At 45.0% G+C, this 18,332-nt stretch overlaps 1 protein-coding gene across 1 annotated transcript in view; it reads right to left on the bottom strand.

Moving 5' to 3' along the window:
• Positions 1-6,893: 6,893 nt before the first annotated feature.
• Positions 6,894-18,332, bottom strand: part of cds2 (CDP-diacylglycerol synthase (phosphatidate cytidylyltransferase) 2) — a 35,795-nt gene continuing 24,356 nt past the window's right edge. Inside the window, exons 8-13 of the mRNA XM_068001042.1 lie at positions 16,027-16,114; positions 14,549-14,617; positions 13,265-13,417; positions 12,878-12,997; positions 11,517-11,620; positions 6,894-10,673 (exon numbers count right to left, since the gene is read on the bottom strand). Coding sequence (XP_067857143.1) covers positions 10,550-10,673; positions 11,517-11,620; positions 12,878-12,997; positions 13,265-13,417; positions 14,549-14,617; positions 16,027-16,114 — 658 coding nt within the window. The 3' untranslated portion in view covers positions 6,894-10,549. The remainder of the gene's footprint in view (positions 10,674-11,516; positions 11,621-12,877; positions 12,998-13,264; positions 13,418-14,548; positions 14,618-16,026; positions 16,115-18,332) is intronic.

The raw sequence follows: 18,332 nt of genomic DNA, 5'->3' as shown, positions 1-18,332 counted from the left end.
TTCAGGGCTGGCTTTGGTCAGTGTTCAGCCAACTCGCTGCATTGGCTGCCTCGCAGAAGTGAATGTTCCATTTCAGGAATGGAAAACATTGACAATGTCTCTCCCTGTATCCTCTACCCCTTCCCCGCCATCTCATATCAGCTCAGCACGAGAAGGACAAGTGTTGATGGCTGACCATAGCATTGGCACCAATGCACAAATCATCCTGTCCCCAGAAAAAGACGTGTTGGGAAGAAAAATGGGAGAAAGGCTGTCGGGTAAATGTGTTTGCTATTTATCCCCACCCTTCTTCTCCTGAAGGCACTGACTCTTGCTGGGCAATGGTTGCTTGAGCACTGGCCAGTCCCCAGAACTTTGCCCATGTGGCCATTCTTAAGTGCGAGGCTAGACAGTATTGGCAGGTTATTCAACCAGGCACGCCATGACATCTGAGGTCTATCCTGTCCTCCTCCAATGTCCACACACAACATGCTTTCTGACAGTGTTCAGTGGAGGGAGATCAGGAGCAGGAACCCTGGCCAATTGTAGTTTACCTGCACTAACTCTACATGAACAGGGGGTGTAACCTGGTTTGCCTGACTTGGTTCCACATGGGGCTGTGCATTTATCAACTGAGGCAATGGGATGTTGTAAAGTGTATATTTGTTAAAGGACCTCGAGCTGGTAAATGCAAGTGTGTGGTCAGGAGTGTCTCTTAAGTACAATCCTCCGCACCCTGGGAGAGGCGAGACTGAGGCCAGGAGTTTCCCTGCAAAGAGGGAGAGTCACTGGGGTTAGGTCCTGTCAAAGGATGATAGCTGGATCCGGGTGAAAACCAGGAAAGAGGAAGTGAAGAAAACTTGGATCTATGTGAGCTGCAGGTGAAATGTTTAAGCTTTGAAACATCACCTCCTTGGACCAGGTGTCTCACCTTGAGGTCATCCTGTAATGAATTAAACACATAAAAAGGATCATGGTTAACTATGGCATCCTTTCACTCTCGTTAAACAGTGAGTATCGGAGACAGGCGATGAAACTCTGCTGATGGAAGCTCCCCTCCTCCTGTGGTCCATGACACCAGCTCTAGACTCAATGGCGGCCGCAGGCAGTTCCTCGCTGTTTAAATGAAACATCCCAAATAGAAACTGTCGGAGTGAGTCTTGATTCTTAGTAAACGGTAAGTACCTCTGTTCCAAAAAAAAAGTTTGGCAAACCTGCCAAGACCGAGTATTGTATCATGAGAAGTTGCCTGTTCCCTTTAGTGAGACAGAATCTAATATCTTTGTGTTGCGTGGGTTTGGTTGAATATTTTTTGGCACTGAACAGCCACAGTGCACTCTATACCTGAATTATTTCCGTGTAAACACAGACTTGAGTCGGCACAACTAAAGGTCAAGGAAACGGGGCTTGTTTCCTTTGGTGAGGAAGAGACATCCAGATAAATTAGTTGACGTCTTCAACATTGCGAAGGAATTTATTAAAAAAAACTCCAGGCAAATTGTTCACTGTGGCTCAGGATTCCAATATTAAGGGACTCAAGTTAAAAACATTTTGAAGAGTATTCAGCCAGAACCTTCTCACCCAGAGGATAGCAGGGTTACATAGAATGACATCAAATTTACAGCACAGAAACAGGCTATTCCACCCATCTGTTTATGCACCACACGAACCTCCTCCCTCCCGACTTCATCTAACTCTATCAGTATATCCTTCTATTCCTTTCTCCCTCATGTGTTTATCTAGCTTTCTCTTAAATGCATCTATGCTCTTTGTCTCAACCATTCCTTGTGGCTCCTGTTGAATTCCTTAGTTTATATTTATAGCCCCTAGTTTTGGTCTCCCCCAAAAATGGAAACATCTTGTCGACGACTACCCTGTCAAACCCTTTCATAATCTTAAAGACCTCTATCAGGTCACCCCTCAGTCTTCTAGAGAAAAGAGCCCCAGTCTGTTCAATCTTTCCTGATAGGTATAACCTCTCAGTTCTGGTAATATCCTTGTAAATCTTTTCTGCACCTTCTCCAGTGCCTCTATATCCTTTTCATAATAAAGTTATGGGATAAGTTACCAGAGAAGGCTATTGAAATGGAGAGTATCAATGGGGTCAGGAGACCTCTGGGTGTGTTTTTGGAGAGAGAAGGGATTGAGATGATGTAAGGAATAATTCTATGAATCCATGTTGCTGGTGCTCAAGGATCCCCACCAGCAGCATGGAGTCATAAATTACCCCCGAGAGTGACAACGTGAGGTTGGTTCAGGGAAAGAAGACAGGCGTTTTGGTCAAATGGCCTTCTCCTGGTCCTGTTTTTAAAAATGCCACCCTGGCCTAAGTAACTTATGGCTGTAACACAGTTCTCACTGTGACCATACAGTGTCACGTTAACTTGCATTTTGGTAGTGTGATGGCAATTCGAGGTCCCCTCAAATGTCTCCTAAAAACTGCAACAACAAAAAGTAAATTTCGATGGAAAACAAAGTCCCTTGTTTTCAGGGCAGACGGTTGCTTGTTTATTTCCAGCTCCATTTCCCATTTATTTAACAGTTGGCACCATCTAGTGGTGCTTTTCCAGCAGTGGATTCCAATTGCTTCAGACGGCCTAGCTTATAATTGAGAAACCCAGGGGAAGGGCAAAGAACCCAAACAGGTCGGAGAGAAGTGGTGATTTGGTGATGCCAAGCCTGAGTTTTAAAAGATTATTGAGGGAAGGGAGGAGTTCCACAGTTTTGAAGTTTTGAGAAAGAGATTCCAACAGAGTCAGGTGCAAGAGTGTGCAGGACGATGTATGTGCAGCTTCAGAGGAGCAAGAGAGGAATACTCAGAGAAGCAATGGCCAAAGTAGTGGTGACAGACAATAAAGTCAAAAAAGGTTGCAATAGAGAGGGGTTGGAGGTTAGAATTGACAGAGGGATTATCTATCTTTCAGCCTAGAAGCCCATTTTAAATTCAGATTTACCCTATCTAAAGTCACACATAAAAAAGGATGTGATGCAAGAAAGCTCATCTTTTCACCTTTTTCTATTTTTACACAGACAGCTCCATCAGAAAGTGTCTGATGTGGGAAGCAAGCAGCTCGTTTCTTCTTTTTATTATGATGTGCACGGCAATAGTATGTCGTAATCGTATGTTGATGAAGTTGAACAGTGTCTTTATTATCCAGGGGACTGAAGTCCAAAGACTATTTGATTCCAGTTAGACTCAATCAGCCCGGCTCGACTGTTAACTCACAGAAAATTTTTATTCTGCAGTTCATAGAATTTACAGCACAGAAACAGGCCATTTGGCCCAACTGGTCTACGTCGGTGTTTATGCGGTGTCCACATGAGCCTCCTCTCACCCCTCTTCATCTAACCCTATCAGCATAACCTTCTATTCCATTCTCCCTCATGTGTTTATCCAGCTTCTCTTTAAATCTGTCCATGTTATTCGCCTCAACTACTCCTTGTGGTAGTGAGTTCCACATTCTAATCACTGGGTAAAAGTGTTTGTTCCTGAAATCCCTATTAGATTTATTCGTGACTATTTTAGTTCAGATGCAACAATTAACAGGTGTGTTACTTTTTTCAATTCCAATAGCACTCTGAATCCATGCCATTTTTCCAATGACAATGTGAGGTTGGTTCAGGGAAAGAAGACAGGCGTTTTGGGTCAAATGGCCTTCTCCTGGTCCTGTTTCCAAACACCAATGTAGAAACGGTGGATGGAAGCAGGGCAGCTGAGGTTGCAGTCAGGGATGGGCTATTTGTGCATTTTGATGATGGCACTGAGAGTACAGAGTTTGGTTAAGTCTACAGACCATGATCAATGAGAAGTGATTGTAACTTGTCACGCCCAACAAACTGTTGTTTAACAAAATATAATTGGCTTCCAATCAATTCAATGCATTAGTGAATTTATCTCATGGTCTACTGAGTGATTCTCTCAGTGCACATCAAGAGGATGGAGCACGAGTCTCATTGCTTCTGGAAATTGTGATGAGTACGATATCTCTCTGAAAACTTCAACTCCCGAAAGAATGAAGACTCTTTGTTCAATGATAACTTGGATGAATTGCTTTCACGATATCAGGTTACAACACACCTATTGACACATTCCTAGCGAAAACCAACTCTTTCCTTCCTGTATGTCTACACAGTTTCTGAGAGGATCTTAATCAGGAGCTCTGACATAATGGGAGCATTATTGAAGGAGGTAGCTGCTTGGGGCATGTCTGTTGAGCTGCTTAATTGGATACCGAATTTCCTTAGTGAAACTGGTGATGAAAAAAACACATTACCCTACCCTACCCACAGCACCAAGAACGCACCAATCAAAGTCATTAATAAGATCCACTAATGATATTCAGTCAGTTAGATTTTCCTTACCATTTCTGTTTCATTGTATTGCTGACCAGTTCGAAACATGGAGCCGTCACCACTATCCAAGGCCTTGGCTGTTGGCTTCTCCATGACTGTTGTCAATGGTGCCTCGTTATTCGCTGACAAGTGACCTATTTAGAACAAGGCAAGTCTATCATAAATGGCACTTCCATTTCTGCCCAAAATTAAATCCCTTGTGCTCGTTTGGAGCCAAAATAAAACCCAGCTGAGAAACGGCCCCGAGCCAACTGAAATGAAGCAGCTCTGCGCAACAGGCAACTGTGTGACTGGGAGCAGGTGGCCGGTCCATGAATCTAACATGCTGCCTCTTTGCGTTGCATAGATTATTGGATTCAGGTTCTAAAATGAGGGAGAAGTGGAGACCCTCAAACCTTTCATCAGGTTCAATAGTTATACAATCTTTGTACGGTAAATTAACACGGCAATGATGAAGAGGTAAAGAGAAAATCTGCAAATACTGGAAACCTGAAAAATGAAAATGCATAAAATGCAGATCAGGTCCAAAAAGGGAAAATATGTGAAGCTGTGACTCCCCGGATGCTATTCTCTTTCAGATTGTCTTGCATTTCCAGCATTATCTGCTCTTAAACGCATTGGGCAGTTGCACCCTCTTGGACTACTTTTAATCCCTTCTCCCTAAATCCATTGTACAGTATCATCCTTTCAAACTTCAAAAATATAATTCTCGGGATGTGGGGGCGTCATTGGCAAGGCCAGCATTTGTTGCCCATCCCTCATTGGCAAGAAGGCGGTGGTGGGCCGCTTTGAACTGCTGCATTTCTTTGTCATGGTTTGATATAACTGAGTATAACCACAGCAAAGGCTATGGGCCCCGACAACATTCCGGCTGTAGTGCTGAAGACATGTGCTCCAGAACTAGCCACCTTCTAGCCAAGCTGTTCCTGTACAGCTACAACACTGGCATCTACCTGACAATGTGGAAAATTGCCCAGGTATGTCCTGTCCACAAAAAGCAGGACAAATCCAATCCGGCCAATTACCGCCCCATGAATCCTCTCTCAATCATCAGCAAAGTGATGGAAGGTGTCATCGACAGTGCTATCAAGCAGCACTTACTCACCAATAACCTGCTCACCGATGCTCCGTTTGGGTTCCACCAGGACCTCATTACAGCCTTGGTCCAAACATGGAAAAAAAACCTGAATTCCAGAGGTGAGTGTGACTGCCCTTGACATCAAGGCAGCATTTGACCGAGTGTGGCACCAAGGAGCCCTGGTAACATTGAAGTCAATGGGAATCAGGGGGAAAACTCTCCAGTGGCTGGAGTCGTACCTAGCAGAAAGGAACATGGTAGTGGTTGTTGGAGGCCAATCATCTCAGCCCCAGGACATTGCTGCAGGAGTTCCTCAGGGCAGTGTCCTTGGCCCAACCATCTTCAGCTGCTTCATCAATGACCTTCCCTCCATCATAAGGTCAGAAATGGGGAAGTTTGCTGATGATTCCACAGTATTCAGTTCCATTTGCAACCCCTCAGATAATGAAGCAGTCCATGCCCGCATGCAGCAAGACCTGGACAACTTCCAGGCTTGGGCTGATAACTGGCAAGTAACATTCGCGCCCGACAAGTGCCAGGCAATGACCGTCTCCAACAAGAGAAAGTGTAACCACCTCCCCTTGATATTCAACGGCATTACCATCGCCAAATCCCCCATCATCAACATCCTGGGGGTCACCATTGACCAGATACTCAACTGGACCAACCACATAAATACTGTAGCTACAAGAACAGGTCAGAGGCTGGGTATTCTGCGGTGAGTGACTCACCTCCTGACTCCCCAAAGCCTTTCCACCATCTACAAGGCACAAGTCAGGAGTGTGATGGAATACTCTCCACTTGCCTGGATGAATGCAGCTCTAACAACACTCAAGAAGCTCGACACCATCCAGGACAAAGCAGCCTGCTTGATTGGCACCCCATCCATCACCCTAAACATTCACTCCCTTCACCACCGGCGCACAGTGGCTGCAGTGTGTACCATCCACAGGATGCACTGCAGCAACTCGCCAAGGCTTCTTCGACAGCACCTCCCAAACCCGCGACCTCTACCACCTAGAAGGACAAGAGCAGCAGGTACTTGGGAACACCGCCACCTGCACGCTCCCCTCCAAGTCACACACCATCCCGACTTGGAAATATATCGCCGTTCCTTCATCGTCGCTGGGTCAAAATCCTGGAACTCCCTTCCTAACAGCACTGTGGGAGAACCTTCACCACACGGACTGCAGCGGTTCAAGAAGGCGGCTCACCACCACCTTCTCAAGGGCAATTAGGGATGGGCAATAGATGCCGGCCTTGCCAGCGACACCCACATCCCATGATCGAATAAAAGGAAAAGCTTGCTAGGTCACTTGAAAGGGCAGTGAAGAGTCAACCACATTGCTGTGGGACTGGAGTCACATGTAGGCTAGACTGAGTAAGGACGACAGGTTTCTTTCCCTAAAGGACATTAGTGAACCAAGTTGGGTTTTTACGACAATCCGACAGCTTCATGGTCACTGAAGGAATATGCAATTGCTTTGTCATTTAATAAGATTCTTTTTATTTGGAACATATATAAATAATGTGCACTCTTGAACACCATCAAATATATATATATCTATATATGTGTATACTATATATACACCCAGGCGCACACACATCAAAGTTGAAATGTTCAATACAAAAACAGGCACATATACAGTAACACATGGCAGCAGGATTCACTTGAACTGAATGTTTCATACTTCACGCAGATACACAAAACAACCCATGAAGAAGCATTAATAAAATAAGCAATTTACTCAACCACTTTACCTAAATAAATGTCTGCATTAGTCCACAGTGTAATTTAACGAGTTCTTAAGAAATGCTATGCCTGCCTACAAGAGATTTCAACATTATTGCAGTTTCCTTCATTTTAATACATTAAATATTCAGAACTGTTACATTTCTGAACGTGCTTCACTTGGGCTCCAGTGTATACTCACATATCAGACTAGAAATTTAGCTTATTGTTTTGAGGGTTGAAAGTAAGGCAGTCACCTTAAGTATTGCGGCTCAATCTGAGAAGTGCATTCACCTGCTCTTGATCCGGCTTTGCTCTGTCCTGTTTATTCAAGACTTTCAAGGTCTCTCAGGCTTCTGGTCTCCCCCATCCCAGTTCGGGGCCTCCTACACCCGTCTCCATCTGCCTGTCCCTGAACCCCTCTCCCAGGCTTCCACTCCTTGTGACAGTTCGTGTGCATTACAATTAAATGTCCTGCTCTCTGGGGAGCCACGGTGGCTGATGGAGTGTCTTATACTTGGGTCACAGATTTTACTGGCTGAAAGCAGGGTGCAACGTTATACACGAGTATACATAACAGACTCACCATTTTTGTCTGCATAACATCAGTCATTGCATCCCAAAAAATGTTAGGATTGGGGTTAAATGTCACGGTGGGGACTAATACTCCCTTTCCTGCAAGCTCACACTGCAGTGTATTTACGTCATCAAGAAAGTGGAACTTTCTGCTTTGTGAAAGTGCTTTAAAGATGGTGAGGTGCACCAAGTATGCACTTGGCTTCGATTGCGCCTTCTTTCCCAAAGTATTGCTTTGTGCTGCTGGTCCCTGTCAATATTCAGTCACCTCTTGTCACTCTTTCACTAAAGATGCCATTACTGTTGCTATGACCTGAAGTAATTTATTCAGTTATAAATGCATCGGTTTTCAGCAGGACATTTCCAAACGAATGAAGTTACAGGGGTCATCTTTCCCAATGATGTCCCTCAATGATTGAAACTAAACTAGAAAACCAGCTGCGCTGAAAATAATCGTACCAGACTAAGACAATTCCTGAGTCGTTCCCAATCATCCTGTCTGGTCACCACCTCCCCTCTCGAAACCTTCAATACTGCCCAATCCCACCTTGGCCCATCCAGAAGCAATTTTGTTGGAAAGTCTATACTCTAGCACGGAAGATGCCGATTCTTCGCAGACAGCAGTACCCAATAATTCTCAATATTTTTCTGCACGCACACAAAATCACTTCCACAAGCACCAAACAATGCAGCAGGACAACTAATAATATGGAACTAAAAAAGTTTTGGAGTGAAGGCGAAAAGGAGAGAAAATAATGCAAGCAAAAGATGTTAATTAGTGCGACAGTATACAACTTAAACACGTGGCCTCCTTTCACTGTCCACCAAACACAGAACAGTGCATGAACTGTGCACTGAAGTAGACTCCACAGCAGATTAATCTTCCCTCCCATGGTGTGTACACTTAATTGTAAAGGAGTGTCTCCTCCCTGGTTTACACAAGGACCGTCACCACAGCATTTCTCTGTGGAACTGCTGTCCTGTTTATTAAATGGGATTCTCCATGCGAGCTCGCCAGGTTATAAAAGTGTGGCAGTTAACGTCTTTTGGCACGACGCAGTCCTTTAGACGCTCCTGAGAAACGGGTGTATGGGTTTGTGGACAGGATACCACCTCCATACCGCAGTGACATCCCTCTTTTAAGTGTGCTGTCATGGGTGCGGTCGAGCAGAGGCTTGCCTGCTTTCCCCCTTTCATGGCCTCAGGTAGGGCGAATCTGATGGCAGGTTAGCAGCGTGGGCTCTGGAGCTTGTACTGGGGACCAACTGGAAAGCAACACTCGCAGAAGCCCGAGAAACCCCTGCCCACCTTCAGTTGAACACTGTTAACCCAAACCTCCTTGTTCATACAGAAGTGAACAGTTTAGCTAACTGACAATGTATTAATATGAATTGAGCAGTTACAGGCCAATTGTAGAAAGTTTGTACTGAGTTAACTGATCTCATCCAGGCTGCAATAGGGGCGCTATGACTGGCCTCATTGTCCTTGGGTTAGGGAGAGGAAAATCAGCCAGTGCCCCCTGATTGCTATCCAGCGTGTATGCATGGTTACCGAGGGTGGGGGGGGCGGGGGGGGGGGGGGGGGGGGGAGAGACAGGATCAGGCTTCGTTATGATCCCCACTGCAGATGAATAGGCTGCAGACACCGTCTAGGCTTGTACACGAAGAATGGTCATTTGGATGAGGTACTAGAGGACACCTGCAGTCCTTGGAACCATACCCCAAAAAAAGGAATAATCTCCTCCAGAAGTGGAGAGAAATCACTCGGAAAGACCTTAGTTAAGGTTACAGGTAATACCTAAATACTACTCAAGCGCATCTATTTCCTTTTGATACATGTAGTTTTGTAAAAGCTAACATTTTCCTTACTGATTGATGGGGACGCCATGTTCTATTAAATGTCTGATAAATGGAAACGGTGGTCTTAAAGGGACCGCACCACCCGTGAAAATTTCAAACAAACAGACAATGCTTTTAGCAGTGGTATGACTTCATTCAGGTCATAAGGTACCGTGTTGGATAATTTGCGATAAATTGCACGCAGCTCATCTGGGGAATTTTGTCCCTCTGTAAATCTGTCCTTGGACACCCCACTGCAAATGGTTCATCTGTGTTCTAGTATTTCCACTTTCCCTATTGCAAGCCCTACTTGTTTCTACTGGACTCCTCTTTCTACTAGAATACAGCCAGTCATGTGTTCTAACACAATGTTCTAAGCTCCTTCAGCTGGCTCAAGCTGCCCTACGATTGCAAATGTAAAACTGCATGTTTCAAAACTACATGGTCTGTGCTACACCAAATTCTACATCTTCTCCACCCTAACGCATACAATCAGGCTAAGGAACAAGTAATCATGGAAAATCAGTTAGATCTTTAACACGAGGCTCCTGCACTGGTGCAGAACAGGCTCGGATTGGTATTCAACTGGGCTAAAATCCATGATTTATGCAGTTCAGATTTAGCCTCACAACCTCTCATTCGTTTTGCACCGCAAACAGCAATGGTGAATCATTTATAAAAAGAAAAGCAATTTATGTGTGTGGGTTTGACAGTTAATCATGGGTTAGGCACATCAGTGGCCATCACAGCACTTAACCTTCTACTAATGGGCTAAAACCCCATGATTAAACACATGTCTACTTATTAATTATTGCATCAACCAGTACATTAAGAATACTTTGTTTTGTGTCTAAAGGGATTTGGACCTCTTGGTTACATAAGGAAATTGCCGGTGGGATACTAGTTTGGATGCACTGTGTTTGAGTGTAAGGTCACAGGCTGGATTCTTCCCCAGGCTGTTTGGCTGCAACCACATCACTGAGCTCCCTGGCCCTACGCCCCAGCTGGCAGTACACCTTTCTCGATCAGATTGGCCTTCAGGCTCTTGAATATCTGGAGCTGCTGGTCCAGGCGCAGGGCAAGCAACTGCTGCATCAGTTTGCTGGGATTCGGGCCCCTAGGAAGAATCAGAGAGAAAGACAATTCAATACCGACCCATTCGAAACTCCACTTCAAAAGGAAATCTTTCCAGTTGCACTCTTCTGGTGGGGAACATCGCCCATTGGGAGCTCGCATTGGGAAACTGCACACGGGCCCAACCCATGATTTCCCATCCATTGATGGGCATGGGTGACAAATGCACAATTCCAATAGTTGCTTCTGGTGGGCAAGACTCAGTGCAAGGAGTGCGTAATTGGAAAATTTACCCTCTAACATCCAGGCAAACTGCACTGTGCAGAAACAACAACAACTACTTTCATTTATATAGCACCTTTAATGTAGGAAAATGTCTCAAGGTGCTTCACAGGAGCGCAAAGAGACAAAAATTGACACCGAGTCAAAGAAGGATATATTAGGAGAGGTACCTGGGTCTGAAAGGAGGAGAGAGAAGTGGTGAGGCAGAGGGGTTTAGGGAAGGGAATTCCAGAGCCCAGGGCCCAGATGGCTGAAGGCACAGCTGTCAACAGTGGGGTGAAGGGAATGGGGGTTAATAAGAGGCCAGAATTGGAGGAACGCAGAGTTCTCGGAGGAAGATACAGAGATAGGGAGAGGTGAGAAACAAAATCTACTTTCTACTTATTCATTATACACACAACTGTTCAACTTACAGCACTGAAAGAAAGTTGTCCTTTCTCTCAGCACATAGTGGTCAAACTCTGCTTTCTTTTCTGCACAGCAATCCTGTCAGTTTGAGCACTGGGTTCACAGTCAATGAATTGCTCAGCCTCATACTCTATTAAGTGCAGAGTGCTCATAGTCACACCGAGACAGAGCTTCAGAATCAGTGAAAGGCTTTTACCTTATAAAGCTGGCAATGTAGACATTGACAAAGGTTGCCATGAGATACTGACAATCAAAACGGTCCATGATCCCACCGTGTCCAGGTATGGTGTCAGCGAAGTCCTGGGAAGGAAAAGGCCAATTAGTTCATGGGGATGTCACATTTTCCTTGCTATTTCCTTGCTATAAGCGGGAACAGGGTATTGAGTTAGACAATCAGCCATGATCATTTTGAATGGGGGAGCAGGCCCGAAGGGCCGAATGGCCTACTCTTGCTGCTATTTTCTACGTTTCTATGTTTCTATTAACAGCCGTCTGCTGGAACAATGTATCTTAAGTGAAGGCCGCGAGTGGAATTGTGCAAAGACTGAGCTCTGCAGCAAAGGTCTCAACCTCCTTTTTAAGTAGTGAATTAGCTTTAAAAATACGTTCATCTGTACTAAACCGCTACAGCAATCGTCTCGAACTAACCCAAGAGCTTCTAACCAGGGAAATCTTTCCGAGCCCCCCTCCTGCAGTCTGCAATAATGGGCAGGGGCGGACTAGCTCCCCCGAAAGGGTGAGGGATTCTCAGGGAAAAAAGTGGGGCGTGATAATACAGCGCTTTGGAAACAGTCACAGGAGCACTCTGGAAATCTCTCCATTTTCCACATGACTAGTCCGCCCCATGGGGAGAAATTAGCTGAGCGGTTTTAAGCAACAATTTCAAGAGAAGGCGCACTCAGCACAGAGGTAAGCACACCCAAGGCGCTTTATGAAATGTTTCTAGTTCACCCGCGAACAGGTCAGTGCAATGGAACAGTGTCTGGTTGAGAATACATGTTGCAGACACATCTATGATAAAAAAAGTCTTCTCAAGGTCAGTAATCAGCACAAGCGAGGGTCGAGTACAACAGAGATAACATAGAAAGTGGTGATCAAGAACTGCTGAGCAGAGCAGTGCGAATTCATGTGCTAAGCAAGTCATTTTGTTTGCCTTTACTGGAAAGATTATAAATACCAAGAAGGTGAAATTCTTCCTACTGCTAATTTTACCAAGTGTCAGAGGATTACAAAACAGGAAATCCTGTTATTGTACAAGGGAAACTTATGCGTCAAAATTATCGACAGTAGTTTCCAATTTTAACATCTCTCGTTAAAAATATCTCCCTCCTGTTATGGTGACATCCATTTCTCCACCAAACCCCTCCCCACCCCCCATCTTCCTGGACTAATTGCCCACTGCACCAAGAGACTTCACTGGAAAGATTATAAATACCCCCCACCATTGCATGGAGCTGGATGCCACCTTCTCCTGCTGTATACTCTGCTACTTCCAAATGTTGCACTGTCACCCCTCTTTGCCCCAACCTTTGCTACCAAGCTGAGGACTAAGAATACCTTGATCTTGAATGCTCTCTTGAAGCCACTGGCAAAGAATCCTCCAAACGGGCTGATGAGTGAAGCAAAGCTGGAAAGGGCGATGCTGTGAATCTGGAAAGGGTACATCCGGACAGTTTGCTACAGAAATGAGACAAGAAAAAAAGCACAAATAATTCAAGGATAACAATTTTTCCCCTTCAAGTTTGAATATTTAGCTTTAAAGGGCTGATTTTCTGAGCCTTGCCCATTAGCCATGTACATCAAGGAACTGCAGGCATCACGGTGCCTGTTATTTTCTGTCCATTCATTTTAATGGATAAAAAATACCTGCGGCTTCCCAGCAGCAGAAAGTCAGAAAATCACCCCTTAAAACTTGACAAACGCATAACGCAATCAACGTCATACCCAGCTGATAATGGACTGGAGGACAGAGGGAATTGCGTAATCTTGCAGCTGGAACAGCTCCGGTGGCTCACAGTCCACAGTGAAACTGTTTGCATCATTGTTGAACTCGAAAGGGCAGACAAAGTATTTGTATCCTGACATCACGTAGGACAGCTGCAAAAAGGAGAAAGCAACGATTGATAACAGCAGGCCAGCAATGAGGTACTGGAAAATGCATAAATGTGTTGCAATACCACAGGCTCAGCTGAATTCCCCCAGATGTTTTCCTGTCTTGTAATATTATCCAGTTAGTTTCAAGCCTGTTTTTCTACTTCATTTAACACTGGTCACTTGACTCAGGTCAGAAATGTTAACAAAATGTCAAGTGACAACAAACCTGTGACTAGTATGATTGAACAGCTCTGACATTGGCTCCTGCATATGCACTGCACACCCAACCCAGAAAAACCTACTTTGAATCATACAATGATACAGCACAGTAGGAGGCCATTCGGCCCATCGTGCCTGTGCTGGCTCTTTGAAAGAGCTTTCCAATTAGTCCTATTCCCCTGCTCTTTCCCCATAGCCCTGCAAATTTTTCCACTTCAAGTATTTTTCCAATTCCCTTTTGAAATCTACTATTGAATCTGGTTTCACCACCCTTTCAGGCAGTGCATTCCAGATCATAACAACTCGCTGCCTTAAAAAAATTCTCCTCCTCTCGCCTCTGGTTCATTTGTCAGTTACCTTAAATCTGTGTCCTTTGGTTACCGACCCTCCTGCCACAGTTTCCCCTAACTTGTAACCCTTCATGATTTTGAACACCTCGATCAATTCTCCCCATAACCTTCTCTGCTCTAAGAACAATTCCAGCTTCTCTAGTCTCTCCACATAACTGAAGTCCCTCATCCCTGGTACCATTCTAGTAAATCTCCTCTTCACCCTCTCTAAGTTCTTTTTTTTAAATGAAACAAATGGTATCCAGCGATCCCCTTGAAATGCAATCCCTTACCACAGTGAGGGTGTGAGTGGTGCCTATGCCTGTCAAACTGAAAGGGTGAAATTCAGGTTGGGGCTTGAGACAGGAGCATCAGTTTCTTTACAACTTCCAAAACCGATGTAACTGGCTCTGGCATTTTGTGGTGTTATTGCTGCTGCTTTACTCAGGCGCCCCGTTTCATGTAGAGAAGTCCTGATTAAAAAGGGACAGTCGAGAGACATGATTGTGTCAACAAATGGCAGTGACTGTGTGGTTTTCATTCTGACCCTGTTCAAGTGATCATTTATTTAGAGCTGGACTCTCACCAAAAGGCCAAATAAGACAGTTGAAAAGAATCCTCCAATAAATCCTTCCCAGGTCTTCTTGGGAGACAACTGTAAAAACACAGACACAACTGACGATCAGATCATTTTTTGCTGTAATAGAAAAATAAAAGGCTTGTTATATAACACATTATTTGATGAAATTTCCATAGTTATCTAAACATAAGTGGATAGAAGTATCCACAACGTCACTTCAACAAAGGGGAAGGTGCTCCCACTCTGCAGCACATCCATGTGTAAGCAAGCTGCATCGCATGGTCGGATGCAAGACTGTCCCCTCTCTTTACCGCCCACGTCTCATACAGTTAGGTCCCGATCTGAGCCAGTCTGAACCTGAATTAATTTGTAAATAATGCAAAGGGGGGGCCATTTGCCTCATCTAAGTCATCCCTTCCATAGAAATCAATGTTTCCCTCCACAACAGCATCCAATGCCTCTTACAAGACTCCAGAGTATTTGCCTTCACCACCCTATCTGAAAACCATTCCAGGAATTCATTGCTATGTGTATGATGAGGTGCTTCCCGACATCAGTCCTGAACTTGGCTGTTATCAATTTGTAACTCGGTCCTGCACTTATGGTTTAACATCACATAGTGCGCAGGATTAATCATTTCCATTCCACTTAGTATCTCACATGTCTCTGGAACATCTCCTCTCAGTCACCTCATTTCAAGGCAGAAGAGTGCAAGTTCTTCTAACTTTTTTCTCACGACTCAGTCCTCTCACACAAGGGATCAGCCTTGTGGTCCTTCTCTGCACAGTTTCCAGGGCCAGCATTTACTTATGCCTCAGTAATTAGAATTAATCAAGGTGCAGCCTGATCAGAGCACAATACTGTTTGGGACTTCAATGCTACTGATCTGGCAATATGCCCTCTCCTCCAGCTAGTTCAACACCATGCCCTACCTTTTTTTCTTCCAATCTGGAAAGCCTTACACTCATCTGTAGTCTATTTCATCTGCCCACTTGCAAATATTGTTTAAGTGCTTCTGCTTCTCCTTCACTACTTCATCACACTCTACTAGTTTAGCATCTGCAAATTTGATCAAACAACATTGCATCAGTGAGTCATGAAAATTCAGATTAAGGTGTGACTTCCACGTTGGATTTTAAGGTAAATTGTTAGCTGCACATATCCTTGATGGAAAGGAAAACTTTACAGTGCCATGTACTCCAGTGCCAGCATCAAGCATTTCCAGGTCAAATAAAAAACAAGTGTAGCATGAAGTTCCCTCTACTCAACCCACAATGTGCTTCAGCCTCAACCAGAAGAGCACTCCTTCTGTACCTGGGTGGCATTTTCCATTTCCCACACCAACTATCCTGCAGCCTTCTCCGAGTGAGGTTGCCAATTCAATGCAAACTAGTGCTGAATTGGTTATTTCTATTATTGGTGGAGTAAAACACTTGGGAGTTTCTCTCAGACGTGGGTTAATGTCTCTTCGTCTCTCCACTGACCTTGATGAGTGGAGTTCGGCCAAAGAAGAATCCAAACATGTAGGCCATGATGTCATTGCAGATCACACAGGAAATGGGCACGATGAACCTGAGAAGACAGAAAGAATGGGCAAGCAGCTCACTACAAAGACAAAACAACATCTGGAGACATAAAGACATTGGCCTATTGGGGCCCCCTGATCTTTAGTCCACATGGAAACCAAGCCATTCCTTTTCAGCCACTGGCAGGATAGAAGCAGCAGCTGACAATTCGACTCAGTGAAGCAACTTCTGTGAAGTTGTATCTCATACTGTTAAATGCAGCACTCTGTTAATGCAATTTATTTATGTTTTCCTTCAGTTGCCAGGACAGCATTACTCAAGTGGAGGCCCACAACCTATCAGCTCTGCTGTCCCCAGTTTAGCTTGCAGTGTGCTGGCCCAGATGTAGGCCTGTTGGTGAACCATCAGAGACAAGGGCTTGAATTTGGGCTGCCTTCAACAACAACTCTTAGGACCCATGGTAATTCAGTTTCAGGGCTCAATTTGAGACTTGGAGTTCGCCTGCCTTACATTAAAGAATGCAGACAGGGGCGGGAAGAAGATGGGTTAGGGGTGAGATGCGGTTATGCCAACAGCAAGAAGCTAAGGCCAAAAATGGTCTTCAATATCTGTCGAGCATTGAGTCCCTAGAATGTTCACATGCACTGTTGGGAAGGTGCTGAGAAATGGTTTGTTGCTCCCACATAACAGGACAATTCAACAATGAAATGAGCTTTTGGTACCTAGTGGTAACATCATTATTGATGTACTTTAAACAGGAATCTCAGCAACAGCCTTTTATCAAAGAGATGAAATAAGAACTTTCCTAAAGCTTGAAACTAATATCAACAAAAGACAGACAGGCTGATTGTTCAGCTCATTGATCTTTGCTGTGTGCAAAATGCCTGCCACACTTGCCATTTTTCAGTCAATGACTTTAGAAGTAATTCATCGTGTGAAGTGCTCTGAGATATTTCTGATATCCAAAGGATGAAAAATCCCACACCAGAGACAAAGGGGGAAAAATTCAATAGGGCCCATTATTGGGCGTAGGTAGTGTGATCCTCTATTAACCCGCGCCTGTTGGCCCCTGCGCAGGCGGGATGAGGCTTTTGTGAGGCCTGAGGACTTACCTGCAAGCTGCATTGGAAATCCGCGTTGAACGAGGATTCAATGCAATTTGCACTTTCCACCAGCAGGGGGAGCCCCAATCTCTTAAAGTGAGGATGTCTCTTAAAATCTCTTAAAGGTAGCCGGTACCTCTTATTTGCTAAAAATAACAGTCTGCTGTCGACACCGAGTCTGAACGGAGATCAGGCATCGCACACGTAAAACACAGATGCAGGACCCCTCCCTTTGTTTGCACACTAATGATATATGTTAAAACATTGAATAAAGGTTGTGCACGACTCAATCCCACATCCTCCAATCTGCCTGCCAGACCTCACCAATCTGCCGATCTGAGTTTGTACCAGGTCTGCGAGAGAGCGTGCAGCAAGGTTCTCAGATGATCCACTAGAGGTAGACAGAAGGAGAGACATCCTATATCCGCAGTTGGCGTGCGGAGGGGAGGGGAGGGGGGGGGGGGGCGGCGCAGGGGCAAGAGGCCCTCCAGATATATGCCCAAAAGGCAGTGGGAGGCAGTGGGGCATGAAGTCAATGCCAGACACACAGCACCATGAACATGGATGCAGTGCAGGAAGAAGTTCAATGCTTTGATACGAGTGACCAAGGAGAATGAGGTCAACTGTCAACTGGCATCTCCAGCCAACTGCACCACTGGCCACATCCATTGCTCCACGCACTACACCCCTCAACACCCACATACCAACAAACTCTTTCCATCAGTACTCAACCCTTCCAATCAGATGCTTCCTCTCACCCTCACACATTACCATTGTTGCAAGCCGCCCACCCACAACTCACAGGTCACACACACTGGCAGCAATTCAACCATGATAGGCACATCACCCAGACACACGTCTCGCTTTCTTGCAGAAGGTAGCGCATAACAGGAAGCAGCAAGTGGCAGTGGCATTTAGTCCCTGGAGCCTGTTCGGCCATTCAATGAGATCATGGTGGACCTGTGAGCTAATTTCATATACCCGCCTTAACCCCATATCCCTTAGTACCCTTGGTTCACAGAACAATCTCAGATTTAGAATTCACAATTGAGCAAGCATCAACTGCCGTTTGAAGAAGAGCTTTCCAAACTTCTCCTACCCTTTGCGTGTAGAAGCGTTTCCTAACTTCACTCCTGCACGTCCTGGCTCTAAATGTTAGTC

This window comes from Heptranchias perlo, chromosome 20 (assembly GCF_035084215.1).
Source record: "Heptranchias perlo isolate sHepPer1 chromosome 20, sHepPer1.hap1, whole genome shotgun sequence".
NCBI lineage: Eukaryota > Metazoa > Chordata > Chondrichthyes > Hexanchiformes > Hexanchidae > Heptranchias > Heptranchias perlo.
This window is presented reverse-complemented; position numbering and strand designations above follow the sequence as displayed.